Below are 15,423 nucleotides of genomic sequence, written 5' to 3'. Positions count from 1 at the left end.
CTAAGTGCTTTTAGGGGTTGCATTTAATTCAAAGCTCCACTTATCTCATCCTCAATAAAATCCCTCAAGAGTTGAGTATTCATGTCTTCTGTAAATCTCTTTGGCAAAACAAAAAGACAATCCTCCAACAAACTAGTCTTCTCAAAAGTGAACAAATTATGATACTAATTGATGAATATCATTTCGATATGCCATTTTCATCTATAATTTTATGGGAAATTTACAAAAATTTTATGAACTTTGACTCATTTTGATACCACATTTCAAAATTTAAAAACTCTCAATTAAGGATATTAAACTTTTAATTATTTTAATTACACAATTCTAATAAATCTTGCCAAAAATTTTAAAATAGAAGGGTGAGATTATAAATTTTGTATAATTTAATGCATTAAATTGAAGTTTTTTGAAAGTTCACAAAAGGTTAATAAGAAAGTTCAGAGTCCCTACTATGCGGTCAGACCTTAAAAGTGGTGTTTTGCAGCATCCAATCTTCTTGTGACACATCATCTATTTAAGAAAAATGCAAAAAATGAAAATGAGAAAGATAAAGATAAAGATAAAAAAAAAAAAAAAGAATCGTAGCCGGCGGCGATGCCAAACCCTCGAGACCCAGGCTGGCGAGAACCACGGCGTGGGTCTGGCGAGACCCACAACGTTGTGCCAGAGCCACGTCGTGGGTCTCGCCTCAAACCCTTCTTCATCGCCGGCCAAATCCAACCATCTTTAGCCAATTTTTTCGCGAAACTTAGCCTCAAAACTTATTTTTGAATTCAATACTAAATCTTAGAGGGAGAAGGTTAACCCTTTAAGGATTTTATCACCTTAAAGGCCAGAGAAGAAGACTCTCAGTGTTGGAGATGGTGACTCTCGGTGCTAGAGAGGGTGACCCAGATAGTCCGAGCACCGTTTCAGAAGACCCAACGCCATTTCTTCTTTCTCTGCCAAACAACGTCATTTCTTCTTTCTCCTTCTTTCTCTCTTTTCTTTCTTTCTTTCTTTCCTTTTTTTCATCCGGTGTATTTGGTTATAAGTTAAGTTTGTGGACTTAGCTTAGGTGGCAGATTGGGGACTGCAGAAGTGTGGTTTTGCAGCCCGACCGCACAGTAGGTTTTTCCAAGAAAGTTTTTTCCCAAAAATCGAACCTCCGCTTCTCCCCTTGCTGTCTACCACGAACCCAAATAACCGCTCCTATTCTATTCCTCGAGCCGACTCAATTTTGGTAGCAAACCTTATTTTGTAAGCGAATAAAGGGGAAAAAAAAAACCGATATAGGCAGTGGATAGATAATCTGGCCAATGAAGACCGAGCCGGCAAGCCCGCCCGGGCTCGTGATATCTTCCACCGAAGGCATCCGGTTATTTCTGTCCACGGCATCCGAAGATCCGCACCTCTCGCCGGAGCTCCGACAGATCGCGTCGGATCTCTCCTCGCAATGTAATGTGCCGTACAAGTCACTCCGAGCTCTCTGGTTCGCGTCCCGGCCCTCCACCCGACCCGCCTTGATCCAGCTCTTCTCCGGGTCCGAGTTCGTCTTCACCAGCCCCAAACCTAGAGAGAAGGTAACTGTCTAACTGATATTCGATTAAGCTTGTTTGGCTGCTCGGAAATTCTCGTGCTATCTGGCTTTAAACGGTATTACACGAGAAAAAAAGATAAAAGTTGTAGGATTTCGAATTTTGGTTTTTGTTATAGTTTACATATTTTCTAAGCATGATTGTCTGCTTGGTTGCTGAGAAAACTGAGAAAGAAAAAGAATTGTTGAATGAGTTCTTCTGCTTGTTTCCATATTTGTTCAAAGTATGAGTTGGAGGGAGAGAAATGATGGAGCTTTAAGACCGTGAACGGACAGTGGAGGAACTTAAGAATTTTTTTTCTTTGAGGCTCTCTATCACTGGACAGCTGCCTTGGACTTCAACATTTCTAGCTTTCATGTTTTTCTTGATATTTTTTAGATTGTCCGTAATATGGTAGTTTGGGGAGGTTAAGTGAAATTTATCTTTTTACTTATCAAAAAAAATGTTTTTCTTGATATTTTTCTTCTACTAGCTAGCGGGTTTTCTTGTAAACTTCGTGTACTTGGTTTCCCCTTTTGGTGCGTTATAATGAATTGCGTTTACTTACAAAAAAAAAAAAAAAAAATGAGTTAGGAGTTTGGTTGCTGACAAAAATGAGAAAAAGAAAACAATATGCATATGGTCTTAGTTCAATATGGTCCGGTATTATTATTTAGTTCACTCTAGAAAGTTTTTACATGAAAATTTTGAAATTGAAAAGACCTTTGGTCTCGCTTCTTTTCACACATTTTTTTGAAAGAAAAATAATATAATGTAATTTTGTGTGTCATTTTTTTTTTTTTGTTTATCTGATTCAGGTTTTGTTTTGAATTTTAGAGTGAAGAATTGAAGGCAAGGCTGAGAAAGCTTGAGGAATTGGCGGAGAGGAATGCGTATCAAGAGCTTGTTAAGGATATTACACCGAAGAAGGATGACACTGAGCCTTTCTCTTCTTACAAGGATCAACTAGGCTTTGGTGAGTTTTCTTTTCCTTTTCTTGTGGATTAACATTGCGCTGGTGAACAGTGTATATATACTCAACGGGAGATTTGAATGGAGAAAAACATTGAGTTTTAAATTGGATTGAATTTTAAACTCTAAATACTAAGTTTTCTTGAAGTCCTGATGTTATATTGGCAAATTTGGGTAATATTTTTTATTTTTTATTTTTTAACTCGGTCTCCTTTACCATATAGGAATAGATGAATTAAGTTAGACATTTTATGGTAACCTTTTTTGTTTTTGTAAAAATGTGATAATGCAGTCTGCCCTCTTAGCCAGTATTATATATAGACACCAAATGCTAGAACATATACTAATTGTTGGAAAAATCTTTGTATATTGTTTGGGACAACGTATTTGAAGGGAATAGGAGCAGAACTAGTGATATGTTTACTTACCAATGAAAAACAGAAAAAGCTCAATCCTGCACGATCTATTACAATCTCAAAAAAGTGTTTTCAACTTTACTTTCTATGATGTCAGGGCAAAAGCACAAATTAATTATTTGTTTGAATCCACTTATATAAAATCTTGGATATGGCCAATAATTCTGCACATTCTGTTCTGAAAGCAAATTCAATATTGCCATTCTTATATGTCATAGATCTGACCTCCTTGATTTGACTCAATCACCTCTTCGTAATCATTCAATTTTTTTTTTTTTTCTAAATCAATTCCTTTTGAATGAAGTCTTGTCAAACTTAATCCTAGCTTCCTTCATTGTATTGAAGATATAATATATCAAATGATGACAAACCAGTTCACAGAACATCTTTACCTACAAAATTATTAAGATGAATACACAAAAACTTAATACAAACTGAATCTACATCAGTGGACTTTTATTAAGCACCAGTGGGGTATCCTCATCTACAATACTGGTTGCACACTATTGTTGAAAGAAGGACCTTTATCAAACACTTGATATGCGTCCTAATTTTGAATGCTTTCCTGAGTACATGACAGAACATTTACCACCATGAAATCTTCATTTTCAATAATATATGTATTGGCTTGAAGGGCAAGTGCTTCCAAATTATTATCAGGGTAACTCTTCAATTTTTTTTTCCGAGTGCAATATTCACGGTGGCGAAGGAGAACTATTGCGACTCAGCTTCAAGATCTTCTCTTTGCATATAGTTTTGATTCTTAATAAAATATTGCTCATAATCCACGCCTAAAAATTATCTCTTCATTAGATGCTTTGTCTTTGTCTATGATCTTATACTTGCATTCCTTTGTCATATCCTTGAAATCTATGTTTGCTCCCACCAAGTAGAAGCTCTTCCTTTCAATTTGTGTGCAACCACATTCACCTTTTTATCCTCAGAAAACTTCATAAATTCAAAAAATATCTCAACCTCGTTCAGCAAATCTAGGAAATCTTTGACATGAAGATGACTATTAAAGTTTGGTAAGCCAATCTTCATTGATAATATCTAGATTCTCAATCATGATGACCTTGATAATTGTTTCCACCAAATCTTTGGACGATGCCTTTGGCAAAATCTTCATCAACACTAGAATTCTCTTCATAGGATGGCTACCTATTTGGAGGCATATGAATATGATTACAAACAAGTTGAACGCAAGTCTTATCATCATTACAAATACTGTTGTTTTCGCGGTTCTCATCTGGATTCTTTTTTTTTTTTTGATAAGTAATGAGAATATTATTGAAAAAAGCATAAAGGGGCGCAACCCTAATGCAAAAGATATATACAATAGAAACCCCTATGGAATATACAAAGAGCACATATTCAAGAACTCATCTAAAGTCGGGACCACACTGCGATGATGAGCCAACACCCACAAGTGTAGCATAGAGATCATATTCTTTCTCATCCCATCCACTGAACACTCCTTATCCTCAAATGTTCGAGCATTCCTCTCCCGCCAAACACACCACGTGATACATAAAGGAACCATCCTCCAAATGACTTTTTAGAAATACCCCTACCCTCCACCTGATTCCAACAAGACAACAAGTCAATGAACCGTTGCGGCATGACCCACTCAATACCGAACAAAGTAAAAACATAGTTCCATAACTGAGTAGCCACTTCACAATGAATCAACAAATGATCTACAGACTCCGCATTCTTCTTACACATACAACACCATTCCACTACCACAATTCTCCGCTTTCACAAATTGTCATGTGTCAGAATTTTATCGAGAGCCGCAGTCCACCCAAAAAATGCCACTCTCAAAGGCACTTTAGAGCGCCAAATACTCTTTCATGGAAACCCCCCACAATCTGGAATGGACAAGGCCTTATAGAACGATTTCACCTCAAATGTACCCTTTTTAGATAAGGACCATCGAATATGGCCCGCATTACCATAAGAAACCTTACAAGAGTACAGCAATTCAAAGAAAGATGAGACCCCATCTAATTCCCAATCTTGGGCGCAGCGCACAAAAAGGACATTCCACTCAACCCTCCCATTCCTCCAACTAAAATTATCCTCCACCCACCCGTCCTTATACCTCGCAATACCAAACAAGGAAGGGAAAGCATGCTTCAACGGTTGATCATCACACCAAATATCATGCAAAAAGCGAACTTTCGACCCCATCCCCACCTCAAACCGCACACCTTTTGCAAAAGTATCCCAACCTCTTCTAATATGCTTCCACAAACCCACACCATAAGAACCCGACACCTCCTTCGAACACAACCCTCCATCCTGATCTTCATACTTGGCTTTATTTTGTACCAAAGCGCCTCACTCTCTGTCGCATATCTCCATAACCCTTTCCCCAAGAGAGCCTGATTAAACTTATGTATATTCCGAATGCCAAGACCGCCGGCCCGCAGGGGACGGCATACTTGGTTCCAATTCACAAGATGCAATTTTTGTTCATCTCCCATTCCTCCCCACAGGAAATCTCTTTGAAGTTTCTCAATCCTTTTGACCACACTCATAGGAACAAGAAACAACAATAAAAAATAAGTTGGGAGATTAGACAACGTACTCTTTATAAGAGTTAAGCGACCTCCCTTTGATAGATACACTTTCTTCCATCCTGCCATACGACGTTCCATTTGTTCAAGTACACCATTCCACATAGATGTATCCTTGTGCTTCGCCCCTAGTGGCAAACCCAAATACTTCATAGGCAACGCCGCAACACTACACCCAAGAATATTAGCCAGAACCCCAATGTTGTCCACCTCCCCTATAGCAACAAGTTCTGATTTACCAAGATTAACTCTCAGCCCCGAAACTGCCTCAAAGCACAAGAGAATAAGGCATACGTACTGGATTTGCTCAGGAGATGCTTCACAGAAAATCAAAGTATCATCAGCAAATAAAGAATGAGAAACCACTAAATCTGAAAAGGCCCTTTCCCCCACAGTGAATCTTGACAATAAACCTTGCTCTATTGTTGCATTCACCATCCTGCTCAATGCCTCCATAACCAACACAAATAGTAATGGCAACATCGGGCCCCCTTGCCGAATCCCCCGTGAGCTATTAAAGAAATCCTCTGGCATTCCATTTACCAAAATGGAGAATCTGACCGTCAAAATACACTACTCTATCCAGCCCCTCCATCTTTCTCCAAACCCACATCTTTTTAGTAAGTACAACAAAAAGTCCCAGTTAACATGGTCATAAGCCTTTTCCAAGTCCAATTTACAAATAACACCAGGCACCCCTGACCTCATCCGACCATCCAAGCATTCATTAGTATGAGCACAGAATCTAAAATTTGTCGCCCCCCAATAAAAGCATTTTGAGAGTTAGAGATTATTTTTCCCAAAACAGTTTTCATTCTAGTGGCCAAGACCTTTGATAAAATTTTATACACCGCTCCCACCAAACTAATTGGTTGAAAATCCTTCACCTCTATCGCAGCCACCTTCTTTGGAACCAAGGACACAAACGTCACATTCATACTCTTCACCAACTGACATCTTTGATGGAATTCAGAAAAAACCGCCATAACATCATGTTTCACCACAGCCCAACAAGATTGGAAGAATGCCATGGTGAAACCATCCGGTTCCGGTGTCTTGTCACCCTCCAAACCTTTTACCACCTCCCAAACCTTCTGTTCCTCAAAGTCTCTTTCTAACCAATTTTTCTCTTCCTCATCAATGGACGAAAAAAATTGATTATCCATTTTTCTCCTCCTCTTTTGGATTCTCGATTAATCTAGCAAGAGTTGCTTGGATATTATGCAATGCTAGCTGAGTATCAGGTTGGAAATCCTTGATTTTGCCCCTTGTAGGAGCCTCTCTGTATTGAGCGTCGTTGATAGGGAGGTTGCCATCACTGCATGGGTTAACCATCAAGTCAAGAAATATTAAGACTTTGATACCAACTAACATAGAATATGTGAATGCAGAAGGAATAAGAACAAAGAAACAAATCTTTCCTTTGTTTTTTTAATATTAAAAATCACTTGATATTAAACTCAATTATCTCTCATGAAATAAGGTTCAATACAAGCTTTATATAGGCTACAAAATCATAATCCTAAGTTTACTTGAAGTTATTAGACAAAAGGAAATAAAACAAATCTTAAGAGTTTCTAATTTGAAATTATGATCTTTTTTTCTCTCTTTCTTCAGTACAAAAAATTGTAATTTCTAATTTGAGTTGTAAACAAAAAATCTAACAAAACCAAATAAAAGCTATCTTACTTAACCTATTTAAGATCATTATTCCTTGTTTAGTTTTGGTTTGTATTTTTTATATAGCTATGAATTTTAAGATATTTTCTATTGTAAAAATCACAAGTTCATTTGGATGGTCTCTTATAAACTTGTACAGGTTTACATGTTGTGGTTATGATGTTTACCAGCTATTTGGTTGGATATGCTGCATTCAGAGCGTTATTTAACCACAGTCCTGCCATGGTACCTTCTGAATGACCATCTTTTACAATATCTCTGGCTCTGTTAGCTATTAGTCCTCCTTCAATCTTTTATAATAAGTTATTACTTCAAGCATTATCTTCTTTTTTCCTAGCACAGTACTGAAATCATGTCTGCCCTAAATCTTTTTTGGCAGAATGCTGCTGGAGGCATTCTTGGATTGGTTGGTGGCATGCTTGTAGAGACACTTCTTTTTATAATTAGAACTTCCAATCAAGATCATAGATCATCATCTTCTGCTTCCAAACTAAAGAAGAATCAATAGATTTGGTCTTAAGGGATTGGGCTTTTCTTCTCTTGTGTAGTGTGTTCGATCTCATTTATAAAGATATTTTGATAATATTGTTGAACAGGTCACTTACACATTGTCTGGGTATGTAGCACTTTATTTGCAAGGGTATTCAAGCTGTGCAGAGAAATCAGCAAAATATATGGTTGCATTGATCTTGGCATCTCCCTGAGTCTATTTCTGGTGTGTTGTCTTCTTTCATTCCTCCTTCCTTGAGCTTGTAGTTGAATGTATAGGCAGTTTCTCTATTATTTTGATTTCTGGTATATGCCCCTATGCCTTTGTATTTTGTCTCTCTTTGGTAGGTGAATTTGCTTAAAAAAAAAAATAAAAAAAAAATGGGAATAGAAAAAAGAGAACAGGTGAAGAGTAGGCCAAGCCTTATGTAGTGCTAAGTTCAGTCTATTCTAATTTCTAGTGAATCTTTGCATTTGATGAACTCTAGCATTGATTAGGAAACATGAAAATATGTAAGTCGAAACTGTGACCAGTTGTATGAAACCCGTTACTAAAAATAAATAAAGAAGAAGAAGAAAAAGGATAGAGTAGGGCTGAATATGGGTGGGTTATGATTCTGGGTTACTGAAGCCCGATCCTGAGGTTTGAAGAGGTTGCTGCATATTTGCCTTATGTGAGGTTATGTCGTAAACAATCAACTTTTTTCAAGTAATGTTGTCTTGTTGTGAAGAAAATTTTGTTGAATATAAAATCTCGTCTTCCCTTATATTTAGAAGATCCAAATGGCGAATAAGGAAGAATTGTTAACTTCTCTTTACTAGGAAATGGGAATTAACGTAGAAACATGCTTAAAAAGGATAGAAACAGGCAAAGAAAATGTTGACTAATGGTTTAATTGTGTCCTTGAAAGAAGAAAAATACAGTTTTAGATTATTTTTATGAATTTGGAGTGTTCTTTCTAATATCATGGCTCCCATCAGGAATTGGTTACCCGCTTAGGTTTAAATATAAGCAGCTAAGATCATTGGGGATTGCTCCATCCAATAGATTGCAATAACTGAGATCTAAATTGTTAAAGAGCTTAAACCTAAGAATGCATTAGGGAGCAAAAAACCGATGGGATCTAAGCTTTATTTCGGCCACAAACCTAATCCTTTCCTTTTCCATAAAAGAACTTCCAAACAAGGGTTTATCCTCAAGGGATTGGCTAAAGTAGTAAGGACCTTGGTCTTAGTGGTATTTTCATTAAGTTTAAGGTTTGAATCCCTTTGGGTGCAAAGAATTCATTGGAGCCAGTCTTTTGGCAAAGCCGGAGTATTACCTGATCTGTGTGGAATGAGCGCTTTGCACGAGTTCGAAGTTTACACAACAGGGATGTGTACACAAAGTGACCCTGCCTTAAAGGGGTTGTAAAAAAAAAAAAAACTTCCAAGCAAGGGAATGGTCGATTCCCATCGTTTCATTTCTCCCAAAATGTCAATCTCCAAGCAAGGGTTAGGGACAGAACTAAAAAAACTCATTCGCCTCTCCCATTTGTGTGTGTATATATATATTGGCCTAAAAAATTAGGTTTGACTCGCATTAAAATTTGATTTGATCTCTCATTCATATTTTGACCTTTTCTTATAAAAAATTTCGGCTCCGCCCTTAAAGGGTTCGACGATGGTTTATAGGTGAGACAAAGCATTTAGCCTTCCATTTTTGTGGAGGCAAAATCTACCGGAGTATGTGTTATAATGTGTTATAATGTCCCAAGAGAACTAGTTATCCATCCCGCTATATTAAAGTCATGCTGATGGTGACTGTGAAGTGACAAGGATTAAGGTGTGGTAAGTAAAAAATAATGGTAGTTGGTGATCCCAATTATTGAAATAGGCATGCTTTGACATGGACATTTCTATGTTTATAAACTTTGTTTATTTCTTGATAACGACAAATTTGTATCATGAGAGTTGATATCTGCCGAGATTTTTTTGTCACTAAGAATAACTTTTGCTGATTTTCTGAAGATAAGATAACTATTTGATGAAAGAAGATGAGATCTTTAAGAAAAATATCTTGGATTATAGTTTATAAAGTCAAATCAAATTTTCTTGTATTTTCTTTTAGAGACTACAAGAAGAGTTATTTTAAGAATAATTTTTCCATTTAAATAAGAGATAGCTTTGCCATCCAGACTCATCATATAGAGAGCTTTGCAGTATAATCTGCCCTTGATTTAAATAACCAAAATTTTGTCCTTGAAAGGGACTCCTTTATCCTCAGCCTGCAGGCTGCAGCATAGCTATCTATTCGGATTGGAGGATGCCCCCATTATTTCAAACATTCTTGGTCTTCTCGGCTCCTTTACTAGTTAACCAGCCATTAACATAGATATCAGTATGAACATCTGTGTTCACAATATTATTTAATGGGTCGTTATAACCAGTTCTACTTGTTAACTTTCTCAGTATTCAGCTCTCACACTTAAATTTTCTTTCTCAACAGAGCGAAAAACCCTCCTTTGTCATTTTTTTTAAGGGATATTCTAGCCTGTTGGTCTACTTCCTAGTCTTCGTTTTCTTAGTTGTTAGTTTTTTTTTTTTTTTTTAATTTTTATTTCCTAGTTGTAGTTTGTTTGGTCTGTAATTTACCTCGACTGCTTGGTATGTTTCTGTTGTTTGCTTCTATCTCATCAATCAAGAAGAAAAAAACAAATCATCATAATGAGACACAGAAAAAAATTTAATCATGATGTATTACATAAAAAAATATTTTTTATTTCCTAGTTGTAGTTTGTTTGGTCTGTAATTTACCTCGACTGTTTGGTATGTTTCTGTTGTTTGCTTCTTCTATCTCATCAATCAAAAAGAAACAAAGAAACAAATCATCATAATGAGACAGAAAAAATTTAATCATGATGTAAACATAAAAAAATATATCGTGGAAAGATTATTATTATTATTTTTTCATGAGTGTTGATAGATTTCTTTAAACCTGGTGCTCTGCAGCTCTGTGCTTGTTTTGCATGGTGGGTGGCCTCTTTGTCACATTAGCCCCAGCATAAATTACCAAAAAAGAAAGATGATAAAGTGGATGCTTTCCATGTTCTTTCTTTCTTTTTTTTTTTGGGAGAAGTGATAGACGCAAAGTTTACTATGGGCAAAGGCCCATAGTAAATATAATATTACTTATTCATGGGTCTTTATGGGCAAAGGCCCACAACCGTGGGTCTCCTCAACCATGGTGGAGACTCATAGCCGTGGAGGTGGAGAGTCTCTGTCAATGGAAACCCGTGCTTGAGTGTCTTCTCGGCCATGGAGCTTTTGAGTGGTATTTTGTTGTTAGTTGAATAGAAAGTGTGGTATTTTGTTAGGATTAAGAATATAAAAGATCGTGTGAATTTCAATTATGAAAGATATTGTTATTATTATTATTGTATAAGAGTACAATTTTGTTGGAAAATAGAATTTTTATATTTACAAAGAACTTTTTTTTTTAAAAAAAAAGCTTCATTTTAAATTGCATTTTGTTCATTTTTAGAAAAAAAAAAAAAAAAAAGTCAAAATAATTTTTTTACCAAATGAACCAATTTTTACTTTGCACAATTCTTTTATATATTAAAAACTTTACAACGTAATCCAAATATGGTCTAAATGTGTGTTGAGTAACTTGAATTCAATTGGTGCGTTTTTAGGTCATAAAATTTGATACCCAACAATTTTCTTGATCGCTAAGCTGAGGAGAATCCCCTGTATAGTAGTGAGGTTCCTGCAAAACAAAAATAAGGTCAGAGGGTCTTCAGCTGAGGTCGAAGACTCTTTAGTGCTTAAATTAGCATATTTATTTTTAGATAAGGCATCCATGACCTAGTGTGTTGAATGAGATATGCGAGAAATGAGAGAGAGAGAGAGAGAGAGAGAGAGACGTGTATGTAGAGAAAACCCATCCAGAGAAGACCTATTCTCCTTCTTCTTTTCTCATTTTATTTAAAGATCCAACCAAAATTGTTACATGTCCCTCAATGATTAATGACATATTGTAAATAAGTATAAGAAAGAATGGAGCCCACTCTGGGAGATTGTTTTCCCCCTAAAAGTTCTATATCCAATGTAGATTGATCGGTCTAAACTATATAAATGGGCGAGAAATCCTAATAATGACAAATGGTTTTTATATTACTAATTATATAAAACAAGCTGGAAGGTCAAAAAAAAAGCATTTATTTTAAGTGGTAAAAGAATATGTTTAGCGTATTCCGTGTATAATAAAGTTATTTTTTATACTTATTTTATATTAATTGATATAATAGTGAAATTACCCTCTTGAGAAACCCTAAGCCTTGTGAAACCCTAAGCCTCCCTCCAGAGCGCCGCCGCCTCAGGGGAGGAGGGATGCAGGCGGGCATCCCTCCTCCCTTCCTTGCTTCCCGATTTTTGTTTTAGGTTTGTTTCTGTCATTGGTGTTTTCTGTTCTGTTGTGCTTGTGTTCTCTCTCGGTGGGTACTGCTTTTGGAGGTTTTCACTCAAACTCTCCTCCTCCCTGTTTGTTTGTGTGTGCCGCCGATCTCCTCCACGCTCGCTTCGCTGCTCACCGCTCGCTGTCAGGTCTTTTCACGTGCCCCTCCCGCGCCAAGCTTTTTGTGCCACCTTCCGCGGCGGTTTCCGACCAGCTCGCGATCGGTCTCCTCCGACTGCCGTGACCCGCTTTGAGTATTTTTGCATTTATTTTTCTGTTTTGTTGTTTTTCTGTTTTGTATTTCCTTTGAGTTCCCTTGTATTTGGTTTTATTTGTTGTAATTTCTTTTCCTGCATTAGTTTTATTGTTCCCTTTTATTTCCCTATATGGTTTTATTTATGCTTGTAATAAGGCTTTCTCCTCCTGCTTTGTTGCACCCGGTTGCTGCCCGATATTACTGGTCCAAACCTTTGGGTTGTGGATGTGAAATTTATCCTGGCTTTCGAGTCGAGGAGGATGAGTATCGGCTTGTGGGTTTTGCTCTTAAGGTTGAGGAATAAGTATCGGCATGGGGGTTTTGCTCTTAAGGTTGAGGAATAAGTATCGGCATGGGAGTTTTGTTCTCAAGGCCGAGGAATAAGTATCGGCTTAGGGGTTTTGCTCTCAAGGCCGAGGAATAAGCGCTACCTATGCATTAGATGGTGTCTGTTTGATGCAGATCTGAGTTTTCAACCTGATATTTAGTCATAGGTTAGCGGATGCTGTGTTTTGGTTGATTTGGTCTGTTGTTGATGACTGTATCTTTAACTTCGGCTATGATTTACTTCAGAGCTTATTGCTCTGTTTATAAGAGTTTTAGGCTCACAACTTTTATCAATGAATGAGTATGATATGTTTCTAAAAAAAAAAAATTGATATAACATATTTTCAAGTAGTTTTTTATTTTTTATTTTTTAATTTAAAGCGGAAACACACCAATTAATAGGCATGTTCGGACTTCGGACTTCGGAGGCACTTCATCACCCACGTGTCATTCGAAGAACTTATGCCACATGGCGTGAAGTAAGAAATTCACACGTGAAATCACATGGGCCAGAATTCGACGTGGACTGCATTGAATAGTCCTCGAGTCGGTTCACGTGGGGCAGGTAGCCCACGACCCAAGTTAGCAAAGTGTGATACTGTACTGTGGGAAACAAAGAAGCAAAAGGGAGGAGATGGACCTCAATCTTAGGAGACCTTGCTGTTTCTCTACACTTGACTTCACCCATTTACAATGGCTTATTATTGTAATGTATTTTGAATTTCTATATAAAATGACTAATCAATTTTTTTTTTTTTCCTTTTTAAAATGACAGTTTATTTTTTAAATTAAATGAGAATCATTTGATAAATTTTTTAAGAGAATAAATCTTTTTTTTTTTTTTTTAAGTTGAAAAGGTGTTATGATATAACATATATATATATATATATATATATATATATTTTAGTGTTTTTGTGTTTGGATTTATTTGTTAATTCTTTTATTTTTTAATGCATTAATAAAATAGAGAAGAAAAAAATTAGACGAGTGAATGAATATATGATATTTTTTTGGGGTAAGTGAACCATGAAGTAACACGTCCTTTGTAAATATTCACAATATTCAAAGTCTCTCACTTTAGTGTATCGAACTTTGATTTTCTTCCATTTTTTTTTTTTCTTTTGTTAGGATTTAACAAAAAATCCTAACGAAAAAGTGTGAAATTACTAAAATGTCTTTACTGAAATTACTCATTACACCGTTTAATTTAACTGCAGTATGTAATGAAAGAAAAAAAAATAGAAGGAAATTAAAATTTAATACACCAAAATAAAAGATTTTGAATATTAAAAAGCGTTTACGAAATGCGCGTAATTTTATGAGAAAAGAGAAATTATTATTATTATTATTATTTTTTTTTTTTGAAAGTGACTATTGAAAAACAAAAGAGACAACTTTTACAGAGGCCAGTGGTAGGTGGACCTCAATATGGGCCGTGGGCCCACATTTTTTGTTTTTCTACATAAATGAGAGAATGAGTATGAGGGGATGGACCTCATCTTATCTAAAAATAAATAAAATAAAAAAATCAGGGGGGATGGAGACAAAATTGTCTTGTTTCTGTGATACAGTTGATTAGCAAAGTGAGGGATTTGACAGAACAAGACAGAAGAGTACCATGTACTCCCACTTGGAACACTGAAACGCGAAAACCACATGCACCGCAAGATTACCATTGCGGCCCCGGCCCTGGTTTTGGGAACGTGGGTTTTATATTACAAAGCCTCTAAATCTCTAATCATATATATACATATAACCTCAACTGTTTCCAATAAAAAATAAGCAGAAAATAAATGGACTCTTTCTAATCTTTTTAATTTTAGAGTAAATAAATAAGAGAAGAAATTGTCTAATTACACTAATTGTTTGTTTTGTTCTTGTTTGGAATCCGTAGAATATAAACTTTGTAGATCTTACGAATTAATTTAGAACTAATAATCAAAACAATCACTTTGACTTACTAATCTTAGTAGTGTTTTATATTGCTTACAAGTGGCAAGTTTCTTACCTGTATGATTAATAGTTTAAATGATATATGTCACTTTTAAATGTTGATTTGTATGAATTTCCTATTAACTAGGAAATTTGTCTCTAACCTTTAAAAAGTTTTTTGTTTTCCTCAAAATTTGAAAAAGCATCATGTGTCTATAATCTAGACAATAACAATGTAAGAGACAAAGAATCAAGATCTTCCACAATTCCTAGATCATTGTCTAATTCACAATTTCTTAAATTTTTAAATAAAATGGCTAAATTTTTTATTATTTTTTTCTATTCAGTATTTATCATCTTAATATTTAAAATATTTTGTCATAATTATTTTAGTCTATTTTAGAAGTGAAATGTGAGAAAATTTTAATAATTTAATTCATTTAAAAGATTATAGAGAATTATTTGAAATGAAAAATAGCTTGCGAAAAATAGTAGTATACGTCTAACCAGTGAAATCCACGCGTCATGGTGTGATCAGCTCATGATCACGCTCTGCTCGTGACTCTTCGATTTTTTTCTACTTCTCTCAGTCAGTCTACGCCTTTCTCTCTCCCCCAAAAAAGTAGCCAGCGCCGACCCCACCGGGCGTGCCTACTCGTCAGCCACCATCACGTGCACTCTCACAACGTGGCATCATCTTCTTTGGCCCACAAGTCAACCCGTCAGCAAATCCAACGGTGAACAATCACGTATATATATATCAAACCCCAAC

The 15,423-nt window shown here is 35.9% G+C and overlaps 1 protein-coding gene across 1 annotated transcript; it reads left to right on the top strand.

Moving 5' to 3' along the window:
* The first annotated feature begins 888 nt into the window (after positions 1–888).
* LOC132173361 (uncharacterized) lies at positions 889–7,906 on the top strand. Its single transcript, XM_059584834.1, has 4 exons — positions 889–1,562; positions 2,394–2,532; positions 7,349–7,434; positions 7,589–7,906. The coding sequence occupies exons 1-4, from the start codon at positions 1,299–1,301 to the stop codon at positions 7,715–7,717; spliced, it is 618 nt and encodes a 205-aa protein (XP_059440817.1). The 5' UTR covers positions 889–1,298; the 3' UTR covers positions 7,718–7,906.
* The last annotated feature ends 7,517 nt before the right edge of the window (positions 7,907–15,423 follow it).

This window comes from Corylus avellana, chromosome ca3 (genome assembly GCF_901000735.1).
Source record: "Corylus avellana chromosome ca3, CavTom2PMs-1.0".
In the NCBI taxonomy this organism is placed as follows: Eukaryota; Viridiplantae; Streptophyta; class Magnoliopsida; order Fagales; family Betulaceae; genus Corylus; species Corylus avellana.
This window is presented reverse-complemented; position numbering and strand designations above follow the sequence as displayed.

Coding starts and splice junctions, on each gene's coding strand:
- LOC132173361 (XM_059584834.1), top strand. CDS start 1,299: ATGAAGACCGAGCCGGCAAGCCCGCCCGGGCTCGTGATATCTTCCACC. Junction 2,533..7,348: donor CAAGGATCAACTAGGCTTTG/GTGAGTTTTCTT, acceptor AAACTTGTACAG/GTTTACATGTTGTGGTTATG. Junction 7,435..7,588: donor TTAACCACAGTCCTGCCATG/GTACCTTCTGAA, acceptor CTTTTTTGGCAG/AATGCTGCTGGAGGCATTCT.